At 37.3% G+C, this 15,557-nt stretch overlaps 1 protein-coding gene and 1 long non-coding RNA gene across 3 annotated transcripts; one reads left to right on the forward strand and one right to left on the reverse strand.

Moving 5' to 3' along the window:
• Positions 1-3,167: 3,167 nt before the first annotated feature.
• Positions 3,168-11,518, reverse strand: LOC128317114 (uncharacterized). The gene is made up of 3 exons (XR_008300623.1): positions 11,380-11,518; positions 4,873-6,840; positions 3,168-4,302 (listed from the first exon to the last, which is right to left on the reverse strand). It is a non-coding gene; the product is annotated as an uncharacterized LOC128317114 (long non-coding RNA).
• On the forward strand, positions 9,156-13,970 carry LOC113539749 (uncharacterized). 2 transcript variants are annotated; one of them, XM_026935774.3, is made up of 5 exons: positions 9,156-9,499; positions 10,916-10,975; positions 11,253-11,576; positions 11,677-11,976; positions 12,172-13,970. In XM_026935774.3, the coding sequence occupies exons 2-5, from the start codon at positions 10,948-10,950 to the stop codon at positions 12,396-12,398; spliced, it is 879 nt and encodes a 292-aa protein (XP_026791575.1). In that variant the 5' UTR covers positions 9,156-9,499; positions 10,916-10,947; the 3' UTR covers positions 12,399-13,970. The 2 variants fall into 2 exon arrangements, with proteins under 2 accessions (XP_026791575.1, XP_053083226.1); XM_053227251.1 differs by having other exon boundaries at positions 9,156-9,402; positions 10,912-10,975.
• The last annotated feature ends 1,587 nt before the right edge of the window (positions 13,971-15,557 follow it).

Consider the following 15,557-nt stretch of genomic DNA (forward strand, 5'->3'; position numbering starts at 1 on the left):
ATTTTTGCTTGTAGAGCATTTTTGCATGGAGAAGCACTTCATGGAGCACATTTTGTGTTGATATGAAAAAGAAAGTGGCTCATGTCACCGCACACTGTAACCATAGCAACACGACACGCCCGTAATCATGATGAAAAAAATGCTGGCTGCAGTGCCTTTTAAATGCTGGTACATGCTGCTGTCTGAGTGATGATATCGATTATCGTGCTAGTTTATTAAGGAAATATCATGATAATTATTTTTAGCTCACACCCTAGATCCCTGGAGGACTAGTGGTTAGGTCTTGGTGCTTTTACTACTACAGCCCTGGTTCAATTCCCAGCCAGAGAACCAACCCTGTACACAACTATGCCCTCCCAGTGCTGGTCCGGATAAAATTAGGGAGGGTTGTGTCAGGAAGGGCATCACTGTGGATCATTGGGCCACATATTTGATTTGGCACATTTAAAAAAAAAAAAAAAGTGCCAAATCAAATATGTGGCCCAATGATCTGCTGTGCTGACCCCCAACAGGAACTGAAAGAAGAACAACAACATTTTTAGATATCACCCTGCTCTAGTTGCTAAGCAGCAATGGACAATGATTGGGGTGTTCCATGGACAGGACAATAGAATAAAGTGTAACACGTTTATTGGTTTAAAACCTGGTGCTTTAATACAGAATTCTCCACTCATCCATTTATTCCAGGATCTTCACAGAAAACTGGACAAACTTTCAGAACTGAAAATACTTTGCATTTGTCACTAATGTCTTCTAAATAGATTCAGCTAGTCTGCAGACACAATTACAGAAAACCACAGCAGCAGTTCTTCAAATCATTGGCTCCAGCTGTGTGATAAACACTGACTTGTTTTGGTGTTAAAGAGGAATCAATCTTTCCACTGATAATTATTGGGCTGCACTGCCGTTCCCTATGGGACAGGTAGTGATATGTTATCTCTATTGAACCTGCTGGTGGAAGTGAGTGTTCCTCACATCCGAACCTGGAGGCTTCGCATATAATGAAAGTCTTAACTGAAAAGGAAATTTGAGTCAAAACCACAGTCCTGTAGCGTTCCATTACTGGATGTAGTTTACATAACATACAACCTTAACAACCACTGACGGATCTGACATGCGGCATCTACTTTATTTCCTACAATTTGTTCTGCACTTGCAAAACAAACGAGTCCTTTTAAACCTGTGCATATTTTATTAATAGATCTATTTTTTAACATAGAGTAGAAAACATGGCAAGGTTTAAACTTTTCTGTCCTGAAGATATCAGAAAAAACATGTTACAGCTTTACCTCTGACTGTTACAAAGCACTGACACTGGAGACTCCTTCCATAAATGTTTTGTAAACGTCTCATCATAGAAAACATTCTTACATTTTTTTTTCTTAAATAACAGTTTGTCATCCACCAGTTATAAACAGTCGTATCCTCACCAGCCCCTCTTTTGTCTCTCTTTTGTAGTTCATAAGACAAAAAAATCCTGATATAGCAGGGTTTTTTTTATTACAGAGTAAGAATTTCAGTCCTTCATGAAGTAAACCAGGCCGGATCCGTAAGTGCTCGGTTTATGGATAGTGTTCAAGAGATTGGATGTAGCTTCCAAATGCTTTAGCCTGCACCAAGGCGGCCAAAGTCATAAATTTTACAAGACCTGAAATATATCCTTGACCAATGGTACGACTGCATTGCCAGTAGAAAAGAATCAAGCCAAAGCACTCATTCATCTCTGCAGACCCCTTCAAAACCACCGTCCTTTTAACCTTCAGATATCAAAGCTTAAGTCGTTTTTGACAAGCTTACAGAAATTTTCAGAAAAGGGTTTATGGTTTTTTTTTTTTGGTGCTCTGTATTATATAACCAGCAACTTACATCACAACATCAAATGGGGACGAAGTCAAATTGAAATAAGTAAATTCTGATGCTCTGATAACATTCTCGATAATATTGTGTTTGAAAACAAAGAGTGAAGTATATTTTCATGACTTTTGCTCCGATGTTGCTGTACATGTTGAACTGGAAAAGATATTAACACATTCATGACATTTTTATGCATTTAACTTACTGGATAACCAGAAAACACTTCAAAAGGAATTACAACTACGGTGATAATCATAGTTCACAGACACAGGTGAACACACATGAACATACACATTTAGAATCATTTAGAGAAGGGATGTGAAGTTTGGAGAAAATGAGCGAGTACCATAGGCCTTCGCTTCCAATGCCAACCAGTAACCATTCATAAAATTTTACATGAAAGTTAAAGTTCAGACTATGTAAAATGTATTCTATGAAGCTGCAAACTTTAGCACAAATTTGTCATAAATTCTTGTTATGATTGATTCTTTGGAGTACATCTCATACTGGCATCTCCGAAACTAAAAGTAGATACATCAAGCACACACTGTCAAATCAAAGTACAAATTATATAAAAGGACACACAACAGGACCATGATTTGAACGAACAACAAAAATAAATTCTGTTGATAATGTTTGGTATTGGTAGAAAACATGGCATGAACCTAATCAAGCACATTATAGATAAATTGAAATCACAGCTGTCTGTCTTTGTGTGTGTGTGTGTGTGTGTGTGTGTGTGTGTGTGTGTGTGTGTGTGTGTGTGTGTGTGTGAGTGATAGTTTGGCCCACATCATTCATATTACACCACTGACACGTGATAATGAGCAATAATGCATTGCTCAGCACTAATAGTTTAACTGTCTACGTATTGACAGATATTACATTTGTACTGCTCATCTATTTCTGTGTTTTTCTGGGAAGCTTTCGAACAGAACGAGAATGACACACAAGAAGTAATGTGGGAAACAAATGCGTTCTCCTAACAGACTGTGAAATGGAGAAACATCATATGGCAGACAAAACTGCAATGCTGCAACAGATTGCATTACGAAGCTTGAGTCATGAGCCTCTGTTTTTAACATAAACTGGTATATGTTCATACTACGACCACAGGTCTGGATAATAACTTAAAGGAAATTACATCTTATAAATGGTCATAAAAGATGGACTATTATATGACTCATTTATTAGTCCATTCTAGGCTTAAGCCAAAATCTCACAATAGTATGAAATGCAGAACACAAACACTGTAACTTGAATCAAATTTATTCATTATTTATTTTTAAGAAATGTATCAATAATTGTCTTACTGTATGTTATTAATAAATATTTATAATACATACTGTTTTGTAGTAATTTCATAAATGATTGAACTGAACTAGTAACACTAACATCATTAGCAAGAGCTTATGACAACTGTAAAATGAGTGTTTGTTACAACATTACTATTTGTTACTATTGTTACATAGTTTGGTTTATTTGTCCTGATGTAGACTGTACTTTGTGGTGTAGGTTCTTTGTACAGACAGAGAGGGACAGTGAGGTCAGGAACACTCACGTAGTTGGACATTGACGGCAGTGCTGTTTCAGTGGCCATTACAGTGATTTGTGCACAGCTGTAATGATTTTTTTTTTTTAAACAATTCTTACAGTCAATCATTTTCCCAAAGTCTGGCTTTTTACAAGAGATGAACACCACCAGTGTTTTAAGGGTAGGGTTATGTCCGTGCTTTAGTTGAAAGGACTTGTCTAGGCAAAAATTCCCATAGTCACTGAACACCTTCTCGATACTTGTATGGGCACTTGATTTCAATTGCTTTTTTCCAAAGCAAGTATATATATATAATCATTCAGTATATTCAGTATATCAGTATATATAATCATTCCATCTGGAGAACAGACAAGATGTGGCTATCAGAACGCACCACAAGATCACACGTGTTAACCTTGACATCTTGATGAGCCTTGGACATTAGATTGGTGTAATACTATCTGGCAGGTTCTTTTTTCTCTTTATCCCAAAGACTACTGGAACCCAGAAGTCTGTATCATAATATTGCATTATTTTCATTAAGGTTGTCTTGTCCAGATTGTCTGTGGTGGTGCATATACTGTGGAATGTAGTGCTGGTTATTCTACCAACCCTGTGTGAGTGCCAGTCCTGACACTTAGACTGCTGTCTAGTGGTAGCTTCAATTCTGCCACACTGATCACGCTGGATCACACTCGGTTTCAGTCTGCGATAAGCTTCCTTGCATCTCAGTTGAATTTCCTCTGGTGACGCACGTGTGCAAGTAGGATCAGGTAATGATATCAGCGACTCCAGCACGGCTAGGGGTTCCTCCGAGTCAGAGCTAGAGGATCCTGTGTCTGTGTCCCTGTTTTCAAAGCTCGTCAAGACAGCGGCATCGGGAGCAATCTCACGAAGTCCTTGAATGATGTCATCTGTGAGTTGGAAAAAAAACAAAACAAAACAAGCAACTTTACATGTGGGCAATTGGCTTTAAAATTTGTGTAATGAACACAGCCTTTTTAAATTAGCCTAAACTGGAGATATTGCTTTTTGAGTTTCTTGCATCTTGAGTTTCCCTGTAACTGAATAATTACTGAATAGAGCAAAACATTCTGGTGTGGTGACCAAACACTTCCTTCAAAGGATAAGACCTTAATTTGTTACTTTACCCTGTAGTTGATAGTAGCTGATTACCAAAATAGCCTGGCTACTCCAATCACAAGCCTGCTCTGTAAAACTAACCAGATAGCTATATTTAAAAGCCTATTTATGCAGCTATTATTTAGCTGCCTTTTTAGCTATCATACTTTTTAGCTATCATACTTCACTGAACGCTAGCTAGCTTTTTTACCATCAAGCTGACAGAGGTAGGATACCATCTGACCTTCAATTCAATTCAATTTTATTTGTATAGCGCTTTTAACAATGGACATTGTCACAAAGCAGCTTTACAGATATAAATGGATCCACAAAAATATATTGTAAATATTTGAATTTATCACCGTGAATTTATCCCTAATGAGCAAGCCAGTGGCGACGGTGGCAAGGAAAAACTCCCCAAGATGATATGAGGAAGAAACCTTGAGAGGAACCAGGCTCAAAAAGGGAACCCATCCTCATCTGGGTGCAACGGATAGTGCGATTATAAATAAATCCCTTCTGTTGTGTACTATATGGACAAATAGTGCAATTGTGCAACCAATAAATTCATCACAGTTTTTGTAAGAAGTCCGGCTGGTTGAAAATCTATCCACTGTCCACTGATGGAGTCCTGAGTACAAAGCTGCTCATGGCAACTGCAGCCCCAAAGCCACTACAGCAATCGCAGTCCCAAGCCATTACAGTACAGCTCCCCATATGTGATCCCCAAGCCATCTCCACAGCCCCCAGGTGGCACCATCCCCAGCAATCCAAACAGTTCTTCAGGCAGTCCATATGGGGCCACCCCCAGCAGCAGCGAGCAAACTCAACCGATGAGAACTCCAACCAGAAGTAGGGCATCAGGATGGGTCAGGCAGCGAGGAGGAGCAGAAGGGGTCAGGATCACTGGCATCACTGGCATCTCAGGAATAGCGTGTGTAGCTCGACAGAAAGTGAGGGAGAGAGAGAGATGGAGAGAAAGGAAAAGATTGTTAGGTAAGCCTTCATGTAAGCAACATATAAGTATGTGTTAAAAGTGTATCTGATGTCAGGGAGGACGAGCCTGGAGCCGGGGGTGGGGTGGGGGGGGATAGGGAGTGTATGGGGGACCACTACGTCTATATATGTTACTGTATGTGACCTTTATGTATTAATTAGCAGATCGTCCATTATTTTTTCCATTTTTTTTCAGAAAGAGCAGAATCATTAGCACTATTTTATTAATTCAATAATTCAAAATGGCAGATTAAATGCGCAATAAAGTAGCCTATGTCCCAGTGCTCACAGTATGATTTCAAGACCTTGATTTAGCTTCCTGTGACCACATTAAGATGTTGGAGCATGATTTGAAAACACATAGAATGCAAAAAAAAAAAAAAAAAAGATGTGCTGGATCAAGTGCTATTCTATAAGCTGCAGAACAGATTCAACTTCTCCTGATTAGCTGATGTTGAATAATTCAGCGAAGTTTAGTGTTTAGTTTAGTTTAAGTGAAGGACTTCATAACTAGCAGTTCCTGCAGAATTCTTTATCTTGCAGTGGCTGATTTACACCAAATCACTTCAGAGCTTTCAGCTGGAGAATGCTTAATTAAAATCTCTTTTCCCCCTCTGCTCTTTAACCATGTTTATGAACGTGGCTTTTTTTCCTGCCGGCAGGGTCTTTTGCATCTGCAGATCAATCAAATTAAATGTAAATTAAAAGGATGTTCAGTCAACATTCTGTTACCGCTCGCTACAAAAGATGGATGGTTAAAAATAATATTCACTATAAATCAGGTGCCACCAGTGCAAAGGACAATAGTTTAGGCCCTCGCTCGCTCGCTGCTATCCAGGAGCTAACATAATTCCTGCTCTTGTAAACAGAGCTTTCAGAGTCGAGAGACTTGCATTTATTCATTATCAATGCCACAGGCCTTCACAGGACAGCCATTAGCACTAACGAAACTGCTAATGACTCACAGGATTTAATTTAATGTTGTACGTTTGTCTCCCTAATCTATTTGGAGCAGTGAAGCTAATGTTATTGAATGCAAACTGCATACTATTTGCCGAGTTTGAATAAGAAAGTATGACATATGACCACAAAAATATCATAACTCTCCTTTTTTGGAATTGGAATTATGTTAGGTAGGATATAAATTTACAATGTATCTGCCATTTGGCTGAGTACTACATTTGTTGTGTCTATGATAACCATATTGTTCAACAATATCACAGTTTATCAGCACATACCTGGACTTTAAGCATGTACATGTCCCAGGAGTGTTTTCTTCCACCCATGACCTTCATGTTATCTTGTGAACCTCTTATTTCCTTCAGTCACTCCATCTGTGGCGTAATAGACAGGGTTAAGCTGAAGACAAAAAGGGTAAAGATGGAGCTGTGTTTGACAGGAAGCATGAAGGTGATGATTAATTTACCAGGCATGGCATGGATCCAGTGGATTACCCACTGAGCCCCTACAACAGCTTTCACAGAATAGAGCAGAGTTTGCACATTTCAATAAAGATCCTTGTTTAAAAAAAAGATGAGCAGTGAGGTTTAAAATGAACCCAAACCCCCCAAAACAATACACTGGATTAACTGCAAAATCAGGATAATTTATTTATGAAGATATACAGAATAAAAAAAACATTTGATTACAGAAATGCAATTAGCACAAAGTTGACATGTATATAGATTATATTGTGTGGATTATGAGATAATTAAATTATGGTGATGCTTTACATAATAAATAATACATAATCATAAATCATACATAATAATACATAATCTACTCCATCAATTAACATTAACAAATGTTAAACTTAGCATTACGTAAGTAATAAAACAACATCTAGGTGTTTTGATGAAGCAGAATTACTGTTACTACCCAAAAGTTGATAATTTTCCTAAACCAGCATGTACTGATGTGTTTTATTCCTCTTATACCAAAGCAATTCACCAACAATTACTATTTTTTTATTTATTAAAGACCGACAAAAATAAAAAAAGTGGCAACAGCTTGTCTTCTAGTCCCCAAGTCAGAGAAATAGATTCTAGTAGAGGAAGTATTAATGGCGAATTCCTAGAAGTAGATAAGGCAGCATTTGTAATATTCATGGTGGAAGCAGTGAACTGCTCGACTCAAAATGAGAGAAGAACGGAGAGGGTTAGAATCATAATTAGAGCAGCATAAAAATACCTTAAAATTGAGGGGGTAACTGTAGAGCTAATAAATGATAAACTCAAGACGCAAGCAGCAAATAATCAAGCAAAATGTGGTGTGAATTAACGGTGCTATTAATCCTACAGTGGACTGCTAGGACTCTTATTGCAAATGGATTAGTATTCAAAACACTTATTGCGGATCAGGACAGAAAACCTCATGTTATTTGTATCCTAGAAACTTGGTTTAAACCTCACTTGAGTTTTACATTGCAGGGATACAATTCAGTGCGTAGGGACAGAGAAACTGGAACTGGAGGGGGATTGGTTACTTTTGTGAAGGAAGGAATAGGGTTTAGGGAATTAGAATTGAATGCTGAATCTGAAACTGTGGTAGTAGAGGTGTGGACTGGGGGCCAGAATTTAAGAATAATCAATTTTTACAATCCACACGGAAACACTAAACAGGGAAACTCTAGAGGAAATTAGGGGTTGGAAAGTGTCACAAATTAGTACGGTGTGGTGATTTTAATGGGCATAGTACGTTATGGGGTAGTGATTAAACAGATCTCAGTGGAAATGTTATTGAAGATACGCTAGATTGGAACAGCTTAGTGTGTCTAAATGATGGCAGGGCAACAAGAGCTGACTTAGTTAAAGAGACGTTTTCTGCCATAGACTTAACCATAGTCACTGAAAGTCTAGCAAGGAGGTGTGTTTGGGATATTTCAGATCAGTATCTAATGGGCAGTGACCATTTTCCAATCACTTGCAAAATAAGGGTTAATAAACCCCAAACTGTTGAGGAAAGATTCCTTAGGTGGAATTTACATCAGCTGACTGGGATAAGTATAAATATTTAAGTGAGATAAGGATGGAAGAAATAGGGGACTCGGTAGACGAGACTGAGGATATAAATAACAAAATAAGTAAGATTCTTTGTAGCACAGCAGGAGAAACTTGGCAAAGCAAGCTCTGAAATGCTCTAATATAGTGGTTAATATCCCTTTATATAAAACAGAAGTTAAGGTAATTATCAGAACGGTTGTAAAAAAGAAAGTGGCAAGAAGTTTGGGATAAGGAAGAAGCGGGAAGACATTTATATCATATTGAATATCAGGTTGGTAGTGAAAGAAGAGATCTTGGAAACAAAAGAGAAGACACAATTATAACCAGACTTCGACTTGCTCATCAGCTTTAAATTAGTCTCTGTGTGCAAAACTGGGAAACATGAGTCTGGAAACTGCAGTTAATGTGGATCATGTTCTACTATGCTGTAAAGCTTAAGAGAAAGGACACATTTGCTGGAGGAATTAAGGAAAACAGGAATAGGAAAATTATCACTTTAAAAACTGCTGCATAATGGTTTGGATCAGTATAAAATATAGAATGCATTATTGAGATATTTAAAGAAAGTAGGATTGATTGATTTTTCCCCTTTCTCCTCGATGGTCCCCACTCCTGCCCAGTAGGTGGCCTGAATGCACCTAACGTTGGTTAAGAAAAAGAAGAAAAGGAAGGAGGAGAAGCTGAAGCAGCAGCAGCAGGAGGAGGACGACGACGAGAAGCTACCGGCCCAGCGGTTGTAGTGGAAAGTTCCAGCAATAATTTGAAAATACAAGAAAACAGCAATCATAAAGAACAGCAGAAGCGTGCACTTTTCGTTTCGTCATTCAGGAAGTGTTTAATATCTGTTGGAGGATATTAACACGCGCACTAACAGACTAAATCCGCAGACAAGCAGCAGATAAACCCGCCGCTCATTTCTCACAGGAGGACAGAAACACTGACATACAGCACGCTTTCAGTAAGACTGTCAACGCTGTTATATTTTTGGCAGGTATGTTTGTTATGTGATTTGTGACAATAACTTGTCAACTAGCCGGAAAAAACAATGCTACTCGCTATTGCTATCCAAAACCATCTCTTCCGGGTTACACCGCATTGCGCATGCGCACATCTTATGCTTTTATGATGCTGGCAAATCTTGTGCAAGAGAGTGAGATGGACTTTAAAAAAGCCTTCAAAAGTACAGTATCCCTGTTAGGAATAGCAGCAAATACCACAGTAAATTCTCTTTTAGTAGTGTTTTTATAACTTAAAAACTGTAAATAAAATATACACAGCCTTTTGCATTAAAGACCTGAGAAATTAATAAAATATTGTTAAGACACTTGTGGAATATAGGTTTATTTTTAAATTGATTATCTTGGTTATACCAACTAAAATGATTATGATAAATTAAAAGCATTGGTTTATGGAAATTGGATAGCTTAACTGGTAGTTCTGATATGTTGTGATTACATTATAAAAAGACTGGAGACGATTCACTTTAAAGAATACAAAATTGGAAAAAATATTCTATATTACTCAAGGGCTAAACAAAAAAATTCCCTAATCTGTTAACCTTACACTATTTTATGTTATGATAAAAGTTCATATTGCAGCATTTGTATCGCGTCTGTATAAACTTGCGCACTGAGGTTTCGTAATGTGACTTTGATTGACGCATGCACGGGGGATCCATCTTGCTGCTAAAGTACAGTACATATAGGTAAATCAATTAGGAATTTATCTAAAGAATCAAAATGGCTGCATAGTTACAAATGTGTTGCATTCTGGGTAATTGCTTAGATCACAGTGATTTTTAAAAGCACACCAGTGTTTGTCTTCTGAAACATTGGTGTTGTGCTGTTGGGTGTCAGAATTGCAAAAGTGTTAATAAACACATTCCTTTTTACCGCATACTATTGAATCAGACACCTTTCCAAGCTAACAGAAGACGGTTGTGGTTACAGGCAGTTAGACAGGGTAACTTGTCCATTTCATCTCAGCTAAGAAGCTAACTAGCATATCAGTGAATTTAATAGGCTTAGCTTGCTAGTTAGCTAACTTAATTCTTAATTTATATTGCTTTAACAAGCCTACATACATAAACCTTCCTACTCACCTAAAATGTACATCAAGAAACTAGCTATCTAATGCTAGACATCTAGGTCACGTTCTTACGGAGGAGTTGCCTACAATGGGCACGTTTAGCAACGATGTTGTAATCTTAAAAGATTACATGCCCACAAACAACCAAATTGTAAGCATTAAGAGACTCCTATGCCTTCGATTTCTCGTATAAATGCCGTGATGCTACCTGATCTGTACTTACAGGTCATGAGTGAAAGATGTATTAAGACACCACTCTTTGTTTGTTCTATTCCTTTTTATTACCTCATGTGAAATAACTCCAATGTTATTATTGCAGGTTAATTGTGCAAGAACGTATTCTTGACCAATATGAAGCTCACAGGTGTCCTCCTGATGGGTAGGTCTCAGTGTTCACATGGTATTACGCTTGCACTGGTACCTACCACCGTATAGAGTCAGCCTGTAAGCCCTTCTGCCTTACTGGTTAATGCCCTTTTACAGTGTCATATTGCCAATAAAAGAAAAAAAATTTACTCCCTAATATCACTGTAGAATGTTTGATGTTTGGTAGATCAGTTACAAAAACAGTATATAAGGCTTGCAGTGGAGTAAATGGACTAAATATTTTGTTCTTTTCTTCTGTTTGGGTTCTGGTTTTCTCTCCGCTCTATTAGTTTGTCTGTCAGTGGTGCAGCCCCAGACTTTTCCCGACATATCAGCCATAGTGAATGAACCTGTGACTCTACCATGTACCTGCTCTGGGCAAAAGGTCAAGTGGAGCATCTTCCATCCCAGACTTACCAAATCTTTCATTGCTTCGTGCCACCATGAGACGTGTCAGATTGATCAGCATTTTCAGAAAAGATTTTCAGTCTTGGTCGATACCAGCAGAGGAAATTTCTCCATGAGCATCAGTTCAGCTCTCTACAACGACTTTGGCTTCTACAGGTGCACCTGTAATGGAAAATCAGTTAGCGAAGTAAAACTAAAGGTTTATGGTAAGCGTATATAACAGTATTCTTACACAGGCTAGTTTATGTCATTAAAAACATAATCATTAAAAACATAACTTGTTATGGATTTCTTTGTTGATGTTAGACCCTAGGATTGTGATGGTTTTTGAGGGGGATAACGTCACCCTTCCATGCTACGGAGACACTCGGCGTGACGCCAAGGATGTACAGTGGAAGAAAGATGGAAAAAAGTTGCTGGAGTACCTTTATGGAAGTACCAATGCCTCAGCAGGCAGATTTATGATGTCAGAAGAAGGCTTTCTAGATGGCGATCTGTCACTCAACATCAGTAAGGTTCACCTGTCTGATGCTGGATTTTATCTGTGCCTTATTCAGGGTGAATCTCGTGATGGAGACCCACGTGCTGTTCTACTAAAGGTGGAAGGTAAGTTTATCCTTTAATCTATTAGAAATTTGAAATGCTTTATCCTTATTTAGAAGTCACGCACCCTGTCAGTATAGTAGACGGTTCCACAGTTTAGATGTTTCTAAATAAATAATAAATGTCATTTTCTCAGTCTACTGACATTTCAATTGAAATAACCAAAAAATTAAACTTATTTTATATTATCCTCTGTAGAACGCCAACCAGAGCACCAACCACCCACACCTCCCAACAGCTACAAACAACTAGCAGTAGGAATAACACTAGGACTGCTCCTCGGAGGCATCATCGGAGCAATTATTTACTGTGGGAGAAGATTCACACAACCTCAAGATACGACATCCACCAATATAGGAGCTCCTGTTCAAGAGGAGTTCCAAATGCTCCCAAAGCCTTCTTCGACACTGCCAATCCAGGACTAGTTCATAGTTAACAAAGACCTGTCCCACTGCTTTGGAAAATTTTCTTATGAAGGGAAGCAAAAGTTGAAAAGCAAAATGTAGAAAGCCAATTTAGAAATTCAGCAAAGCTGTAGGAGCGGCATGGTGGTGCTTTAGCATCCTTGTCTGTGTGTGGTTCTGCTTGTTCTGGTGTGCTGATACTCCGGCTTTATTTCAATCATTTTTGCGGTTCAAATGAAAAGAAATGTGAAATCAGAAAGAGCCAGTTTTATATGCAGTATGTGTATCAGCTATAAATGCTTTACATTTCATTTTTATACATGTTATATATATTCGGTCTTTGTTGATTAGATGTTTGCTAACTTATAGAACAGCCCTTAAGGCTGTTCTGACTTATCAAGCTGTATCTTTTTTTGAACTGATCGAACTTACGTTTTTATTGTAGCGGGCAATCAAAAATCCCAAAAACTGAAAGGAGGGGTAGTGTTTAGAATTTTTGGGTCTCTCAATAATACTAATAATACTAATAAGAAGAAGAAGAAGAAGAAGAAGAAGTAGCTTACTCATAATTATGAAGTAGCCAACATAATTATCAGCTTATGTAGCTGTTATGACCTTGGGTGGGGAAAAAAGAAAAAAAAAAACTGGAGAAGGCCTGCAGGAGTCACATGTGATGGTATCTTTAAACACAAGATCAGAAGATCAAACAGGTGGAATCAGGTGAGACTCCTGCTTGGTTGGATTGAAACCCTGCACCCACACTAACAAATTATGGATTCGACTGAGAATAGCACACAAATGCACAAAGCCCTGATAGCCCTTTGCACTAACTTTTTAAAATAATCAAAGAATGAAAAGACATTACAAAATAAAATCTGTTTTGATGTTTACATAGCAATACATTTTAAGGTTGGCAACACTGGGGAAAATGGGAGATTTGACCACTTTCTTTTGTAATGTTTTTTAACTAACATTTATTATGTATTATTTAACTAACAAATCTTTCTTTTTGGACAAATTGTTAGTGGTATATAGTTTTTTTGTCGTTTTTAAACAGTTCATGAAATGTCCACTGATTTACAAGGAAACTCTGCATATGTAACAGTCTGTTGTAAAAAATGAAAGGTAACATTTGTTTAACACATGACAGTATTTCACCTTTACTTTTGAAGGTAAACATTATTTTATTTTAACATTATTTTTACAGTAAAAATAACAGGACTGATTTGCAAAATAATGTATTCATTAAAATAACTTTTTTCAGTATTAATGGAGTTAGTACAAATAGAATACTTTACATGTATTTCTCACTCCAAAACGGATTATTTTTCTAAAGTATGGGAACAATTTTTCAAGTGCCTGATGTCTCAGATATTATGTTGGATGAATTTCAATGACTGGAACCATGTATACCACCACTTCAGCTGGTGTCAAGTACACTTTAATATTCTGAAACTGCATTTTGTGTTTTAAAAATTGAAATGAGCTGGTTTTATTTTTTATTTATTTATTTTTCTATTTACCGTTTAATAAATGTTCTCTTTTTTTATTGTTGGTGGTGGTGAAAATACAATAAATATATTTTAAAAATAACTTTTATTATAATCATACTTTTTGTATAACTTTTAGTATAATAAATGTTATCTAATAGTGCATAGTTTCTGTTAGCGCTTCTTTTTTGTAGAAACATCCTATTTAATTTCAGAGACTACAATGTTAATCAAATAACAGAACATCTTAAATAAGTAAAAAAATAAAATAAAATAAAAATTGTAGACTTTGATTACGGCCCTTCAGAGTCTTGCAAAAATGCTGATATGGCATGAGTTTGACACTGCTGCATTACCGCATTACTTAGAACAAGAGTTCTCAAACTTTGTGCATCCAGGGACCCTTTTAAACAATAAAAAATAAAAAACTCCATGGACTGCCTGAATACACCCATCAGCCATAGCAGGCATGCTTACAACAGCCATGTTTACAGGATTATTCTGATTCCTGTACACATATAAACATCGTATTCGGAATATGGCTGCAACCCGAATACAGACGTAGTCATTGATGAGTTGAGCCAAATGATCTGATTCACTGGCCACGTTTACATGCACATCAAATTCCGCTTAAGGTCTACATTCGGGTTGCAGCCATATTCCGAATATGATGTTTATATGCGTACAGGCATCGGAATATTCCTGTATACATGGTTGTTGTGAGTATGCCCAAGGTGCCATTCCTAAATACCTAGCCTGCAGCTAAGAATCTGTTAGTACCCACAATTCTTTGCGGACTGAGCATGTGCAAATATCTCCTTTCAGTGGATTTTCTGAATATGATGTTTACATGCAACAAATCTGTGAATAAAACAGGAATATTCCAGGGATGGGAATTGGAATTTGGGGAATAAGAATATTGTCTTAATCTGATTGTGGTGTTTACATGCATGACTCAATACTGCCAAATTCTGATTAATATCGGAATACTGATGTGCATGTAAACATAGCCAATTCAAGTTGATTATTTCAGATCCTAAACAGATCATTGCTAAATCAGAATAATTATGAAATTAGAAAAGCACAACAAATAGCTGTAATATACATCCCTGCATTCATTGTCCCTGCTGTTTCTGCGCTTCATTTAGAAGATTAATTTCCATTAATCTTTAATTACTTTACTCTGCAAACTTCTCTCCCCTAATTATACACCTGACTACAGTATAGCAGACATGTACAATAATCAGCTGTGCAGAGGGTCCTCCCTGTCATGCTGCCTCACACACACAGCCAATCAGAAGCATAAATTACGCTGCAAGAGTAATAGAGTAAAAAACAAACAAACACGTAAATCAATCAATCAATCAATCCCAAACGGCTCACACATGCATGTCGTCTCTCCACGTGCACCTAAAAAAAGAGCCGATTCAAAGAACCGACTCCGCGAACGACACATCAGCAGTTTCTACAGCCTGCTGCTCAAACATGCTCTAGTGCGGGTTTGGAAGAAGCTTTAGAATTAGTCTGAGCTCCTATTAGCTCCCATATCTCATGTACTAAATGTTTGTAAATGCTAACAAACATAATATTTATGCTTATGCTATATATATTTATATTTATGCTTTCACAAATTACAGCCTTTACATAACTAATTAGCACCAAACCATTAGCCTTAGCTAACCGAGCAATA

This window comes from Pangasianodon hypophthalmus, chromosome 20 (assembly GCF_027358585.1).
Source record: "Pangasianodon hypophthalmus isolate fPanHyp1 chromosome 20, fPanHyp1.pri, whole genome shotgun sequence".
NCBI classification, from domain to species: domain Eukaryota; kingdom Metazoa; phylum Chordata; class Actinopteri; order Siluriformes; family Pangasiidae; genus Pangasianodon; species Pangasianodon hypophthalmus.